Source organism: Calonectris borealis, chromosome 4 (assembly GCF_964195595.1).
Source record: "Calonectris borealis chromosome 4, bCalBor7.hap1.2, whole genome shotgun sequence".
Lineage (NCBI taxonomy): Eukaryota > Metazoa > Chordata > Aves > Procellariiformes > Procellariidae > Calonectris > Calonectris borealis.
This window is the reverse complement of record NC_134315.1, coordinates 81,787,743-81,804,905: the sequence shown is the minus strand read 5'-3', so window position 1 is coordinate 81,804,905 and position 17,163 is coordinate 81,787,743. Positions and strand designations below refer to the sequence as shown.

General features: G+C 39.3%; 1 protein-coding gene across 6 annotated transcripts in view; it reads right to left on the bottom strand.

The window, feature by feature from the left end:
- Positions 1–2,659: 2,659 nt before the first annotated feature.
- CAMK2D (calcium/calmodulin dependent protein kinase II delta) overlaps positions 2,660–17,163 on the bottom strand; it is a 158,043-nt gene continuing 143,539 nt past the window's right edge. For 3 of the 6 annotated variants that reach the window (XM_075150291.1, XM_075150292.1, XM_075150294.1), the window contains 5 exons: positions 11,942–12,017; positions 10,660–10,754; positions 9,159–9,387; positions 5,246–5,295; positions 2,660–4,702 (listed from right to left, as the gene is read on the bottom strand). In XM_075150291.1, the coding sequence (XP_075006392.1) occupies positions 5,289–5,295; positions 9,159–9,387; positions 10,660–10,754; positions 11,942–12,017 (407 nt within the window). In that variant the 3' untranslated portion in view covers positions 2,660–4,702; positions 5,246–5,288. Of the gene's footprint in view, positions 4,703–5,245; positions 5,296–9,154; positions 9,388–10,659; positions 10,755–11,941; positions 12,018–17,163 lie in introns of those variants that run through there. The other 3 variants (XM_075150295.1, XM_075150296.1, XM_075150293.1) reach the window with 2 other exon arrangements.

Sequence of the window (17,163 nt, the reverse complement as noted above, 5' to 3'; positions counted from 1 at the left end):
ATCACCTACACGCCTCAGAAAACAAATGTGGGGGCAGAAGGAAATGTACAGCGAGAGGGTGAAAACCGAGTTCAAGACAGAGGTTTTCTGACAAGGGAAAGAAATAAGGCTCAAATGCAACTTAATGCCACTTTTCAGAGGCTATTCTGTGGCTACGCAGACTCAGCCCTTGCTATTTTAAGGGAAGCAACCTTGTCCCAACTGCTTGCCACATTCAACTGTCTTAAGTTGGTTAACTAATTAGAAGTCATTATGATGAAAAAGGTTATATAGGCCAAATTTCCAGTTAGTTCATAAGATGGTCCAGACCCATAGCTGGGTTCTGGCAACATCTTTAAAGAAAGCATGCAACATTTCTGTAAATGCAGAAATACCGTTCTCCTATCTTTTTACCTTGTAAACCCTGTTTTCTATCAGCTTGTCTTTTCTGCATTGATTCTCCTCCCCTCATACTCTGTGATTAAATGTTCTCCTCTTCCCCAGACTTACTGTCTGCAGTGCCTTTCGCCTAGGCTCAGAGTCTGGACAAGAACATGCTGGAAACAAGCAGCCTTGCGCTGCTGTTCTGCAGCATACGAGCATGCGGAATTGCTGCATTCTCCTCGTTTAACATGCATGCTGCCTCGGAAGCAGATCCTGCAACTTGTTCTGCTCAGCCACGGATATCTGCGCAAGAGAGGGAGGAGAAGGGAGGAAAGGCTTCTAGTTTGCTATACGTAGGATTCCTTTCATGCGAGGCATAGACAGTCCTCAGGATAGGTAAGTCTCCCCTCTCATGGGGATCAAAACCTCCCTATGCTCCTGTCAGGCCTCTACTACAGCGGCTTGCCCTGCAGCAACCAGACACTTAGCAGTTGGACCTTGCAGCACTGAATTTTTAACCCACTCACCCACAGCTGTCTGTATTTTACCAATAATTGGTTAGGAAGAAAGAAACTGAAATGTCCTGAAGCAATTTGGATCAATTCTCCAACTAACACAGTTAATTTTTTGACTAATGGTCTTTTCTTAAGTTGAGTTATGTATAAAGTATGACTGTACAAATTTAAGAAGAAAGAAAAGCCCTGAGAAGAACAAAGTAATTCTGTTCTCTGCGAGCACACAGTCCAGAGAGATGATACATTACAAAGGATTGATAGTACACTGAAGAAACAGTAAATTAATCTTTGACATAATGAACTCCGGATTTAATATACAACTCTACGAGATAAATGTTTATTTTCTTAACTGTGTCCTGGGAGCCCATTTTTAGAAGGCGGAGTCAATCTGATACCTCTAGGTATATGTATACTGTGTATTCAAGACCCAGCAAATGGACATTTCCAGCCTCTGAAATATTCTGTGTTCCTTACTCACATTAAAAAAGTGAACGCGTGAAAGCATTGGATTCCCTTCTCCTCAGAACAAATAGCTGCTTCTTGTGCATGCCTAAATAGAAAACATCATTACAAAAAGCCACCAGGAGGCAGCATGTTAAAACATTTGTGCTATAAATGGACATCCACAACAATTAAAAAAAAAAAAACAACCCAAACAAAAACCACCAAAAAACCGCACCCCTCTCCCCAATCTTTAACCTGATATTTAGCAAGTGTTTCCTTCCCACCCCCCTCCTCATCATTATGCTTTACATACTGATCTCTTCCTCTCTACATACCTGATATTAGTAGCAATTCCACTGCTGTCAAACAGCTTACTGCAGGCGCACAGTTAAAATGGAAGTCAAACTGATTTCTGGAATAGCATTTAGTGGAAAAAATGAGTAAACAAAGTAGGTAGAAGCGATATGACAAAGTACAAAACCTCCCAACAGACTAAACCACTTTTGCTTCCTCTGGGGTTTACCGAAACATTCCAAACCTCTGAGCACCCTCCTAACTATTTTTCTTTTTGTTTACAAATACATAGCAAAATGCCACCCAAAAGGAAGCACTGACGTTTTCCCAAACCCAGGAATACGCTCTCGCTCCTTCCACAGGCGGTACTCCTGGATGGCTGCCACGGGTCTGGCTCACGGCTACGCTGGCACAGAAGCCGAGAAGTGATCCAGCTCTGCGTTTCGTTGCATGACCCGCGAAAGCTGGAAGTTGTCTCCTCTCCTCCGCCCCCTCGGTCCTTCTTTTCTGCTGGTATGAAGGACTGTTCCCAGTTGTGGCTCAGCGTAGGGTAAGAGAGCCTAAAATCACTACAGACATAGGCGGAAGCTTTTAAACTGATATGTTATTTTAAATGTTAATTATTTATGGACTTTAATGCATTTCGGTCTGCAACATATGGTCTGCAACGCTAAACATACAATAACTGCTCTTACAGCATCTTCTGTTACTGATGAGGCTGAGCGTATGAAACACAGTAAGGCAGCTACAGAAATGTGCAAGCTACCTAAAACATTTCTAAATATAGACCTATAAATACAAGGTATGTGCAAAATCTATCAACAAAGTACAGCATAAACGGTGTACAAACGGGTCCTCAAGAAAGGCAGTTAAGAACTAACCAAAAAGTCAAATCACAAAAGCAAACACTCGTATTTTCAAACTGCAAATTCGGCTCGTAAGAAACTGCATCTGTGTCTCCGACTTCTTAATTCAAACAGACACTACACATTTTCCAATGCAAAAATCACAATTAACTGGGAAATTAAAACACGAGCACAATGTCAGCAGAAATCACAAATTTATTAATCCTTAAATATATCAATCATTTACCATTATGGCAAGAAATATGTACACTGTGTCCCATGGTAAACTGCAGTGTTCCAAAATGACAGAAGAGAAGAGTATAATTCAATTGTGGTGGAGAGAACAAATCACAATTTCCTCACGTCTTGGTGTGGAAGACAAACTTGGTCTACAGTAATACGTCAACACCACATGCTATGTTAGAAGTATAAAAAAACCACCCTACACCTAATTTGTTAATTTTAAATACAGTTATGCCACTTATAGCCGCTTCACAAAAAAAAGTAAAGAAATTAATGAGGAAAAAAAATGAGGCCATTACTTTTTTCACAGATCCCATTGGCAGGTTAATATGGCTCAACACATTTATTGTAGATGCTTATTTTAAATACATATTGTTTAAAATCATGTAGTAATTATCAGAGAAGCTTAAATCCATCTACCATACATCCACTAGTAACAACATCAACATGTTTAAGAACTGCTTTTGATTAGTAATCAACACAGAAAGGTGAAATGATACAAATTAGGAAGCTTTCCCATTTTAAAAACTTCAGGCTGCCGAGTTGTAAATTTTTAACCGCTAAAAAGGACATTGATTGAGATATCATGCACTGTACAGCGCTGCAGAAAACAGTTAGCCCTGTTGGTAACAGAACAATTAACAAATGGAAAAAAAAAAAGAAATAACCGATCCCTGTATTTTTCTATTAAAAGTGGAAGGGAATAAACCTAAACGCTTGCAAGGATGTATTTTCACGGCAACATAAGGGAAGCAAAAATAGCCCCGGTTACAAAGTTTGTGACACCGAGAGCGTTCCCCGCGCAGCGTACCGGTGTTGGCAGCAACCCATCAGGGGCCAAAACAATTTGGTAATGCTGCAAAGATTGTTATCCTTGATACTGTTCGCTGCGTGAGGATTTTAAGAAACCAAGAGCAGATTGAGAGGGAAGACAGGGGAGAAACAAATCTGTGGTAAAGTGTTAGAGTCTTATTAGAAAACTGGTGTATCCGTAATACATTTCCAGAGAAGCAACAGCAGCAGTGTAAAGTAAATAAACTCTTCATACTAAGCTTTTAAAGCCTAATACTTCTCGAATATATTAACCACACAACTGGTCTATAGCTTAATCAAAATTTTATATTTTTTTAAAGCCTCCTTAAAAATCTACAGTACACCCTAAAAGCGATAAAAATCTTTCTCTATTCTTCCATTTTAATCCTCAAAAACTGCCCCTCAATCATCACTTAGTTCCTTACAATTTTAAATTTTGCTTAATCATCCAATAGAAATTTTCAGTTAGCATAGTAAGAAAGCAAAGGTCAAGACTCAAAAGAAAAAAAGAAGCTGCTAGCTCACCAGAACATCGACAGTTAATTCTGAAGTGCCCAAGCCAGCAAATGATGAGATTTTTCCAGTTTACACAGCCTAATAAACTAAGAAGGCTTCAGCTGGTATAAAGCCAAGATATTTTCATTTCCACATTTATCAGTGATTTTGTCCATCTACATGCTGTAATAAAAACCCGTTTTATAGTAACGGAGCTGCCAGCGGAAATCCTAACCATTCCTACCAGAACCAAAGAAAAACCCTGGGACTCAGGGGAAAAGGAGGAGTCAAAAAACAGTTCTTAAAAAAAGAGGATAAAATGTACTTTTTCTTTTTTTTTTTCTTTTTTTTTTAATAAACAGGATAGTTTTTGAAGTTGTCTGTCCAAACTTGGCATAAATGGAGAAAGTGACAAATGTATTCTGTATCTACTGCTGTCCATCAAATATTTTTTTTGCCTTTTATCCCTTTTTATTCTCTATTTGCATGGAACATCACCTTCATTGAAATGTTAACAGTGTACAGATGGAATATACAGCAACATGGTGCATCACAAATGTGTTACATGAAGAACCTTCACAACTTCATGCACTCAGAAACATGCATGAAGAGAACGGGATGGCCAAGATGGTAATCAACCAGGTGCGTTGGGTACAGAAAATGCAAGAGCGGCACCGCTGATATTTTTAGCTAGGAGGAAGAAAAAAAAAAAAAAAACAGATTGCCATTACTGAAGTAACATCACCACCAGATTAACAATACATGCTCAAGTGTTAGCCAATACTATTTAAAAAAATCTCCTCAAGATCATTTAACACAATATTGTGAAGAAAACCAAGGGAAAAAAAAAAAACCCAAACGCTCAGGCAAAGCATTCTTTTATTTTTCAAACCACTTTACAGACATTTTCCATCTTTACAACATGCCAGAGAGGCTGTTAAAATAAAAAAGGAAACTGAGGCAGGAAGCCAAAGTGCCTTAACCAATTTCTTCAAGGAGGGAGGGCAGAATTCAGATGTGAATCTCTGAGTTTAACTCACTTCCTCAGCACGTACATTACAGACACTGCCACGGACTGAGATTCTCACACAAAAATTGAACCAAGTAACAAGGAAGAATCGGATGTCATTTACATGCAAGACATGCTAGAGCCGTATGCAAAGGGAAAACGAAAGAAAAGGCGCGTGTAAGCAAGTAGTTAACTAACTCAGCTTATCATATCATTTGTATTACCGTAGCATCTAGGGGCCGAAGTCATGATGGGGATCCCGCTGTGCTAGGCACTGTACAAACACAGAACACACTCTTTACTTAAGTCTTCCTGTGGTTCGGTATTTAACTTAAGAAAGTATAAGAAGGTGTAAGGTGTGCTAAGTGAGGGAACATCAGCCTGGCAGCCTCAGGTCTGAATTTAGGTTTGGAAGTCAGTTTTAGGTCCAATAGCCCTTTGACTGCCCATATCCACTCTCTGTGTAAATGCAGACGCAGTTCTGCAGAAACACATAAGCTCAAGTTCTTAAGAACATGGAATACAGAGAAAAATTTCCTACCATGAGTCATATCACTCGGAGAAAAACAATGGACAAGAGAGAAACCAAAGTCTGTCTTGTCTAACTCGCAGCAAAAATGACAACTAAAATTTATTTATGAGCTAAATATACATTTGTGCTCATATTCTTTTCCAAATAAATTATCTGCCATAAGGAAACGTTTCCATATACCTATAGCTACCAAAGAGCTCAGTTCTGTCCTTAGATTTATGCACACTCCTCACTGTAGTCCTGAAAACAAATAAGCTACTGTGCTCGCAGCAAATGATTTGACATAATCTAGGATTCTATGTTTGCAAAAGCAGGTCACAGCTATAATTGCTTTTGCAAGTTTATTAGATTTGAAATTCTTCTTCAGACATTATGTGTAAGATACTTTTTTATTACGGAAGTGCCATTATTAACTACTGTGTGTTGGTAATAATTAAATAAATAGCTGAAGACTGTATAAATTTCCAATAAAAGAAAAGAAAGGAAGGGTAATCAAGAACAATATTTTAATTAAATTTCTTCTGTAGTTTTCCAAAATAGAGTTACACTGCTGCTCTGACTGGGAAAAGCAAAGGTGAAGCTCGAGGCAGTCTAAAAGACGGTCAGGATGGGTTACGGAAGGCGAGTTCTGGCATGGCGCTACATGGGAATCTACCAGTTAAACTTGAGAAGATGGGGATTAAAGAAAGAATATGTAAAATAACTAGAAGAGACATGACAATGCTTGGGCTGAAAGGGGAATTATCAGCCGAGAGGAGACTCATTAGTCTTTGCCAATGACCTGAGCACAAGTAGGACTGGTCTCACGTAGTGTACTTACACTTAGGTGGAAGGCACCATAAATACAAAGGAAAGCAGGAGTATTGTGCAAGAACAACCAAATAACCTTGAGGGCTGGGTAATCCAGCAACGTTACATGTAATAATAGCAAGTACAAAGCTGCATGCTCAGCAAAAGTTTCTATACACTCATTGGTTGGAAATGACAGTTGAGGATAAATACGTGGCTGTCTTAGATGATCTGCTGATGTGATGTAGATCACACAACTGCAAAAATCATGCCAGAACGTAGCAGGCGTGGCATTCTCAACGGGGAAAAGACAGACATTGTGAAGTTAAATAAAGCCCTGACCACAATTGTACACAGTATTTCAGAAGAACCCAAGCTAATGAAAAGACAAACCTCAAACCAAAAAAGACAGTGAAGAGCTATTAAGGTAGCCAGGAAAATGGATATACTATCAAAAAAAGCCAACTACGTTAGCATTGTTTATTTACCCTACGAAAATAGAAGGTGGGAAGTGATCTAATCAGCCTTCGCATAAAACAGCTCGCGTCTGCATACCTATCCCCAGTATAGGAGAACAACGATGAAATAAGAATAATCAAGGATTCATTGAATACAACTAAAATTTAGACTGGAAAGTAAGGTTTCTAACCATCAGACCGATGATATTTTAGAACAGTGATATGAACAAGTCCAAAAAACCCCTCTGAATTCAAGATGAGGGTTAGGTAAGGGATTTATGGATGTTGTTGCCAGCGCTACATAGGGGCTACACGTCTAGGGCTACGTTGCAATCTCAGAGCATCTCTCCTTCAGCCTTAGCCATGCTCTAAGGCTTCGAGCCCCTACCCCTCCTCTGGGACCTTTTCAGCTTGGATACCCTCCCGCAATCCTGAAATCTCCTCTGTCTGACCCCATAGGCTCAGAACACCCACTGACATAGGCACAACCCTGCAGTCTGAAAAAAGTTACCTCTCAGCTTCTTCTGCAGCTGCAGAAGCTATTCAGTATCTCTCTATAAAGTATTATTACAGGAATTATTGGGCAAATTCTATAATCCTCCATGAAAATAGTAGTAAGACGGCTATTTTGTTGCCTTCTGGTTTTGGTGTATAAGTGTCATAAATTACCTTTTCTCTTTAGGATTGTTTCCTATAAATATGGTTAAGTTAAAAAAAAATTGACACCCCCCCCAACCCTTCTCAAAAACAGAGGGGGAAAAAAAAACAACAAAGGAAAAGATTAAATAATTCTCTAGCCCACTTCATGTCATTCTGCTGTAAACGCTTACTGTCCAGGGTGCACTGGGACAGGTGAACATGTGTCACTTATAATTTCTGGCTCTACACATACCCAGGTCAGATCCCTTGACAAAACACTCCTTTATGAAAACATCAAAAATCTATGTAACGCTGCATTTCAAGAAAATGTAACTACTCTTTCAATATTATCTGTTTAAACACCAGCAGTGCAGCTAGAAAGTGAAAAACAAGAGCGACATAGTGTCTGCTCCCATGGGTTTCAGATTTTTAAATAAAATACAGTAGTTATCACTAGGTAATCGAATTACTTTTTCCCTAAATAAAAAAAAAAAGAAAAAAATTCATTCCCACTGAAGTTTAACACTTCATTCTATCATGTTCCTTATTTTATTAAGTATTATTTCATATGGGAGAATAGTCTTGCAAGGAGTAATATATGGGACATGATGAAGTTCGAAGGATGAAATCTAAGCTCCTATCCTAACTCATGCCAGGAAGTTCAGCCACTGTCCACATTAAGACACCTCACGCAAACGTAATTATAAGCTATTCAGAGGGTTTGCACCTGAGCTAATCAAGGCCTATACCAATTATATACTAATTTGGGAACAGCCTAACCTAAGCCAGAAGTCAGCGAGGTTGGGCTCTGAGGGACACAGCGGCATTAGCGAAGGCTGCAAGCAGAAGAAAAGCAAAGGACTTGAGCAGAACCTCTCGAAGAAGCCGTGACTCTTTTACCTTGTTATCGCAACTATGAGCGTGCTGTAATTTACGCCGCTGAAAATCCGGCTCAAGGAATTCAGGTTTGCGCGCGTGGAGTCACGGCGTGACTCCGAGGGTATGGGAGGGCATGCAGAGGTGCCCGAATGAACAGAAGAGAAAAATGGTGACGGGAGAGCTCTGAGGCTTACCCACGTAGATGTCGTAACTGTCGGACAGTGACTATTCAGCAGTTAAGCAAAGAGAGTGTGGGGACAGAGATAAGAATGTGGTAGGTTCCTGTATGACTTAATTTGCGAAGTAAATACGTAAACGGGCTCAAAACCAACTTGCAGTGAACATAACTAGGTCTGAGTAAGTAGAGGTGGCTGGAAATCACAACGAGTATTACTCAAACTTCAGTTTTTCAGAACAGTGATACTTTTTTCCTTGAAACTTTCCGGTCAGCTCTAACAGCTCCATGTATCCTATTGCTTTTTATTTTTTCAGGTTTTCCTGAAATTCTATTTCAGGTTTTCCAATCTTATTTTGTGTGACTTGTATCAATCAAGCCTTATCGACATTAAAACATTTTTCTGCTCTTCAAGCTGTCAGTTCAGGGACTGAGCTGGATCAGTGGGCATCACAGTTGAAAACAACAACAAAAAAAGCATTATTTTAAAAATATTTGCACCAATACTATATGCACACTACTGAATATAATACAGACTGCATAAACGACCACAAGAAATTACACTATCAAGAGGACAGTTTCATAGTTTTTAAGGCCAAAAGCAGCTATTAGACTATCTGGTCTGACCTACGTAGTTTAAGCTTGTGGTCCGAATTGTTTCTTACTTGATAGGTACTGTTGGTGACCCTGAACGGTGAAAATGAACGTTCTGCCATTTCCCGTCACGACGGTGCCAGACCCGCGTCTCCTCCGACTGCATAGTCTTTGGCATCCCGCTTCCATCCATGTACTGCGTGAGCCGGATATATGCGATGCAAGCGGCATCGTCACCCACAAGGTGGACATGGGGATTGAGGATGATGGTGTGGATTGGCTTATTACTTTTGGATAAAGCTAGGAAACAAACACACACACGCAGAGGATAAATGAAATTTTCTCTGTGTAAGCCAAAATAACTCATCTCACGCCATTTTACAAAACAAAAATCCCAAGCTTAGCAGATACAAAGCAATAATTATCGTTTACTGATAATCACGACTGACAACTAGCTCAAGTACATTGTAGAATTGAGCGCAGTCACAGCATAAATATGTTTTCCCCTTTCCTATAAGGAAACCAATCAAATGTTTAATAGTGCATATTATTTAATCCATATACATACATGGATTATATAAAGCGCGGGCCACCATCTTGAGTTTCACAATTGAGTTTTCCACTTCAGTTTCACTGCTGCGTCTAATGTCTAATGACATTTGTACTTAATATTTTCAGTTAAAATAATTCTGCTTTTAGCTCACTCTTGTGACATTTTATTAAGTGTCGAGTATTGATATCTATGAAAACTAAAAAGCAGCGGTAACGAAAGGAAACATTTTAAGGAAAAATATGGAAAATGCTGTTTTGGAGATGGATGAGAATTTAGGAATATGATAATCCCATTTTATGCTCAGACATTTCTCAGAAATTATTGGATAAGCTGGTATCTTAATTTACAGTATTTTATTTCCTTTTGAGTCAAGTCTACTCTAAAATGATTACCTATATTACATGATCCTCCAAAACCTTACTAAATCCACTCTATGGGTAATTTTTCTTTCTTATAGCTGACATGATTGTAATATATATATATAAAATATATATTGGTGTTCTCATATACATATATATATATATAGACACACACATACCCCCCAATACAAAAAAGACAGCCGATCAGGTCCTCAGCGGTACAGACGGAGTGACTACAATGTCTTCCCCACTACATCACATACTCACTGGAAGTGCTGACTGTTAGTTGCAATCACTGTAATCACACCATTTAGGGACCTTTCTTTTAAGTATACTCACAGCACGATTTTCTCTTTTCCCCAATGGAAAAAAAAATAATGTATGAGAATTACTTATCTATGGTTTGTTTGTTTTTTTCTTTTATACCTCTTGACTTTCCCTTTCCAAATACCTGAAACTTTCCTCCGCTATCCAAGGTGCCCTATGATGGGTGAATGAGCGCAGCAGAAACAGACAGAAAAACACATACAGCGGAACTCTGAAAAAAATAATACTCCCTTCCCCTGCCCAAATCAATGAATTCTCAAAACCAAAATGCTAATTAGACTGGAGAAACACAATCACAAGGAACAGATGAAGGGAGGAAAAAGGAATGTTTACCATTTTCAAAGTAAAACCGGTGAAAGTCCATCCCTTCTACTAGATTACCCAAAGCTTCAGGTTCAAAAGATGTAAGGCCTGGATCACAGATTTTCCTGTGGAAAAGAGGAAATTCTGTAATAAACACACGCAGTTATGTGACACAACTTTGGAGAGATTACTTTTTAAATGTTTTCGTTTTTTCCCATTGGACATGTTACTTACCTGTGCCATCACACTGGAGAAGAACAGAATTTAAATGGGGAGAAGTGATGGAGTTCTGGTTTCACCTAAATTAGTACATTTGGCTGCTTACTTTAGGTGAACTAGATTTCATATAAATCATCTTTTGACCAAAAAAAAGACTGCCAAAGAAGGCCCCACAAGTCAATGGTATTACAAGTAGGAATTTTTACTTGTGACTCTGAAAACTGCTTCCGTGCGATCCAAGGGATATTTTTTATGTCTCGCATCATTATTTAAGCAAGATTTAATTTTTTTTTTTTTAAACTGACAAAATTTAGGTAAGAATTTGGAATAAGTTTCCACTTGACATTTGTACAACAAAGCTTTTAAAGTGATCATACCAATTGAAGTTTAGTGCTTGGCGAGTCTTTAAACAGGACGAGCAGCGTCGCTGTTGAACTGTGAGGCTTGTGCTGCAACAGGATAGAATCCACCCAGAGAAACACAGGAGACCAAAAGAAATGCTGAGAAGGGCTTTCCTCTACTTTTTAAAATTTTTTTTTTGAGGTAGGAAGAGAACAGAAGCAGTGATGGAATTGTGTCTTTGCAGAGAAAAGCTGAGAGAGAAATCAGTCCGCTTTCCCCCAGCAAATTCTTGCACAGTGCTCAGTAGAGGCTGCTGGAAGCTAAATTCCACGTGGTCTTTCACGCTCTGAAGTACAAACGGGATTCTAGTTAACATCAACCTCTACATACAATAAAAATTTTCTGCTAAAAGAGGCTTCTGCTGTGCTTTCTGGATTCTCAATCACAAACACGACTTTAATTTCCTACACCAAGACAGATCACTGCATGTTTTGCGTGGGGATTGCGATCCTGTCTCGGCTGAGTAGTACGCTGGATTTACAGGAGCGGCTCCTCTGAAATTGGCAACCAGGCGCGTGTAAAGCCGGGCAAAGCAGCAATGAACACGTCTTGTGTTTCTGGGGGGATCCGAGAATGAACTTCAACAATACATCAATACAAACATAGACACTCATATATAAATATGCATATTTACATATACAGTGTGCAATACATCAGCTCTCCTCACTCCCTCCTAAATGAGAACACTTACGTGTAAGCTTCGAAGTCCCCGTTGTTGATAGCTTCAATCAACTGCTCGGTAACCTTGATAATCTCCTGCTTACGAGCTAGAAAGAGACACAAATACAACTCTTAAAACGGAAGGCGAAGTGGAAGGTGACAGCTGAAAGGCCGTCAGAAGAACAGCCGTAACAAAGGTATTCTGTCATTCCTCAGCTGGCGCAACAGCCACTTCTCTTCCTTTCCTACGAGCACGGGACATGATGGCATATTGCTGCTTTACGCTGTTTTGCCTTCAGTGTACGCCTGTATTCATGAGGAAATTAAACGCGTGTCAAGATCAAGCCACTTTCCTTCTAATCATCTTTCCTTCACTGCAGGATCTGCTGCTTAAAACGAACCCAAACCCCAACTCTTAACTTCAAATTAAAGGAAACTGATTATTGTTTTACAAGCAATGCTCTCACGTTTCATATACGCTGGGGGCCTTTACCTTTTAAGCGTCTAATGCTGATTTCCAGGAATCTTTGTAACACTTGGTGTTCGCTTTGGCCAAATGTGTACATTTAAGTAAAGAGGAATTTGGGCCCTAAGCCGATCATCAAGCTCGCCTGGTGCAAAGCTCGCGGACCGCAGGTAAGGCACACACACCCACACAGGTCTCACTGCAACGCAGCTCCTTCAGCTCTGACTTCTGTGATTGCGCCTAGCCTTCGCTGGTCAAATGCTTAATGCATCTATATTACAATAAACCTCAATGAGATCATTCGGAGATAGTACAGTACATCTGCGAACTAATAATAATCAATGCTAAATAGTAACAGAAGAATAATACATTAAAACCAAGCAGAATATGTATTTCTAGTAAGAATATTCAAACACAAGCAGTGTTTGCATATGCCTTAAGGCAAAAGTACGTGAAACAGTTTCTCCTTTATCTATCAGTCCAGAAATAAGCCCAGAGTTCAGTATTTGTTAATGTTGATAGGAGTTACATTAAAACAGCGCGGAGCAAACAAACTCCTGCACAGTGGTATGGTTATTACTAATACCGGTTACTCTAGGAGGGCAAAGTTTAAGGACTTTATCAAGATGGAAAATCTGACTTCACTTTGAAAACTGACTTCTACTTTTAAAAACTTGTTTTTTGAGGAACGGAGGTTGAAATTTTTGCACTGTATATTCATCATTTGGTAAAGTTCAACCTTACACCGATGAAGTTCAACCAGAGTGGCACTGCTCTCAAATACAGATTTTTGTGAGTTTAATGCTAAACGGGTAAGGGAGATAGATTTTACCGGTACATTTGCAAGGATTTAACTTACATTCAACTCCTTATTAAACCTCAGAAAATCAATTTGGAAGACCAAGCTTGAAATAAAAAGAAATGCAAGAAACCAGGCTGTGGCAGCTCTCTTGCGCAAGCAATCGTCGTAATTCTCCTGCACACGCCTACACGTGGACTAGACTATTAACACACACGCAAATACGCTTGGAATGTTAAAACCGAAGTACTGAGAAAGCTCACATTCTTCTTCAGAAAGAAAACGCTGGGGAGCATAGGCAGAATGCAAGTCTCCAACACCACTGCAAGAACTGGCGTCGTGGTGTTAAAGAACCTTTTAATTTCTTTTATGCTCCACCATCCCTTTTAGTAAGTGCAAACCTAATATATCGCGATAAAAAGCAGCTAAAAGAAACCAGCAAGGAAAGAAGTGATGGAGAAAAAACTGGATAGAAAAGTCTAGCAAGGCTTTTTGTGAGTAGTTCTTGACTACTAGATAGCATGATGGGTAAGAATATTTCAAGTATGAATTGCCTTATTTTTCACAAAGATTGTGGAAAGAACAAAGAATTTTAATGAAGAGATGTTTTGACTGCAGATCAGCAATGCCTCCATTGTCGTATTTTTAAACAACATAGACCAAACTGCGGACATTGTATGGCATTGTCAGCACAAGCCAAGGGGTAGGATGGTTCAGTAAGAAATAATGGTGCAGTGTTAGAAAAGGCTGGCAAAAAGAAATCCAGACTTCATGCCGTGAGGAAATCACAAGTTTTGCACGCTACATCTCATATACGTACAACTAAACTAAAGGATTTGATTAAATAACCTGGTAACAAATTCCAATCAAAGACTAGGAAATTACAGACTATTAAATCAGTGGAAAATGAAGTAAAAATCTCTGATGAGCTGCTACATAATCATGAGATCATGTTATTGGATAACTGTTAATGTAAGCAATGAAAACACCTACAAAGGTACTGTAGTTTCCACACACAAGAGACATAAAACCACACGGACACGTAATTTTACTTTCACTTGGCTCGAGACAATTGGCAATATTCCCTTTTTCACTAACATCAGTCATTTCTTTTTGAAGTTTTACCGTGAGAAGCCCCCAGTTAACCTACGTGTTATACATACTCTGACAGGGAAGAACAAACAGCGAATATCTGAATACATTCTATTACACGACATTCTGTGATCCAAGCCCAGAGGCTTATTAAGGTGTTTTGTGTTGTTTTAAATGGATGGTGTGCAACAGCTCAATTTAGTTGGATGGTAACCTGACTCACTGGCATCTGTTCGTGCCTTCTATAGTATGAGTTAAAGGAATGTGAATGACAGAAGTTCCTCTGTGGGAATCTTTGAGATTTTGAGACTTGATTTCAATCTGAATGAGAATGGAAATTTTTGCTAGCGTACGTTTGAAAAAATTGTTTTGGGTCCATCAAAATGTTGCACTTCAATCCTGCCTTTGATGTTGTACTACATTACAAGATCTATTACAACATCAACCCCAGAAGGGGGAAATTGAACCGCACTGCCAAATTGCTCTTTTTCCTGTTTTTTCTTCCAAAATGAATTTGCAGTGGAACACACATGTTCATGAAGCTTTCTGCTAGGAGCCACCTAATATTACAGAATATGGTTCCAGCAAAGTTTCTCTGGGCAGTACTAACATCTAGTAGAGCTGTGTCTGCTGACCTGTCCATGGAATATAAAACACATCCATCGGGAAGCTCTACGGGCCAGCAAAGTAAGTCAAGGACGTAAAGGCAGTATCACTGGCTCAAATCAATCACCGTCCCACGCCAGCACTAGCATCAGTTCTTCCAGTACTTGTGGAAAGGCTTCGCAATTCACGATGCGGACCGTCAGAAAGATGTTGCCAAATCATCTGCCTTCCAACTCGTTTCTCAGTTTTTCTACAAAATTACAAGCACCACGTGAAACTCTGTATGAAAGCAACTACGCTGCCCTTCCCTTTCAGTAACACACAAATAATTACACACATACTAGAAAATTAGATTTCTTCCTATTTCGTGATCTGATATGCAACCTCATCGGCAGAAAGTGACTATGTGGACAAGTAGTGGAGAAGAAGACAAGACAGACGTGGAGCGTAATTTAGAATCTGGAATTCCAGAAATGATTTATCCTGTGTGCAAAACCCCACCGTGTTCTCAGCTCTTACTTATTTGAGAGCAAGAGTGAACGTTACAAGAAAAAGATGGTCAAGAACAAGGCAGTATGAAATATTCAGTAACATCAGAAATCAAAGAATAATTAAAAATCTCAGTAGTCGCTGTGATTATACACTAACCTCCTCCTGATTGTTTTTGAGGATCTTTTTTATCTTACCATTTTGTACTTTCTGTGGAGGTATGCGTGTGGGTGCAGGGAAACAGAGTACAAATACAGACCAAAAGCATTTCAGCCTATAAACGCATTGTCTAGGAAGCAGAGGCGGAAGGCGGCGAGAAGGAAAATGCAGCCCTGACTTGGCAGCCATGTGAATCAAGTCAAATAACGGAGCTTTTCCTTAGCACGAAGGAAGAAGTAGGGAGGGCACTGAAGATGAACTAAGGTGAAACGGGTGTTGGTAGGAACAAGGTCCTGCTATTGCAGACAACACTTGACAGAAATAATTAGCGCTTATTAAAGCGGTAAGAAAATTACCAATTTTTCATTATAAATTTGATGGACTCCATGTAACATATGCTCTTCCAAACCTCCAATTTCTTTTTCCATCTAAACACATTACAAACTACACAAGGACAAGAAGGGAACACGCGATGCACTAGGGCAGAGACATCTGGCCAGTCCCCATCTGCCAGATAACTGTCACTTACAATCACCATTTTAATTTGATTCTTTTTTTTTTTTTTTTTTGATCCAATAGTAAACTTTGCTTGAATTGAATTCTAGGAGGATTATGCCGTTTGACGTACAGTGGCAATTTTATGCTATTATACTTTTTATTTGATGTGCAGTAAGAACTTCCTAAATAACGTCCTTCAGCTTTGGTTAAAGCTGGCCGGAGATCTGTGTGCCCTCTCACGGCGCGATGAGACGATCGGACTGAACCAAAACGTGCAGTTTCTTTGGGTGCATCACGGCTGTCTTATTCTCTCCCTTTAAAATACCATCACGTGTTCAGAGCGCAAGGACTGTATTTAGTCTTATGGCATGTAAGAGTTTGTCTGATAAATAACAAAAATACTGATACAGGAGGAAAACTCAAAAATTGTAATGGGATTCTGATCAAACTGATGCAGCTACTTTTTCTAAGGGGAGCGGTAAGAACCAATTGAAAAATTAAAGCCTAACCCATCTATACCGTCTCAGAATACGGCAATGGCTTTCTATGGCACAAAATTACATCATCTCTGTAAGCCAAAGATTACTAGGCAAAAATACACGTGGTGCTTTTAAAACAACTGAGGTGTGAGGGAAGAACGTTGTTAAAAGCAGTCAAAGGCGCCGAGCCGTTTTCTTGAAAAACTAATAATGAAAAAGACTGCAGATAGTATAGCAGAAAGCTACCATAAAAGGGCAAACTTCTGTGGAAAACATGGTAGCTTTTACATTCCTTGCTCAGAATACAGGTGAAGTAAATCCATTAAAGAAAAGACCACGGACCTACCCTCTAAATATAATTTTTACCCCTCTAGGGACAGCGAGTTAAGGTAATAAGATATTAGCAGTTCAAAAAAATACGACCCCTGCTTTGGCAAGTGAGTAGGTATATGACTAATGCAAAGGCAGTTCAAGCAAAAAAGAGCTATAAAAAGACCAAATAAGAAGAAAAGAACAAACTAGAACATTTTGTAACACTGGCTAAAATTATTTCTGCAGTGCCGCTGTAGTACGCATGTTAACTTTAACTGAGTTATTAACCTCTAGCTATATTTCACTACCTTTCTTCCCCACTAAGCTACAGGGTGGGGATAATTTTCATAACT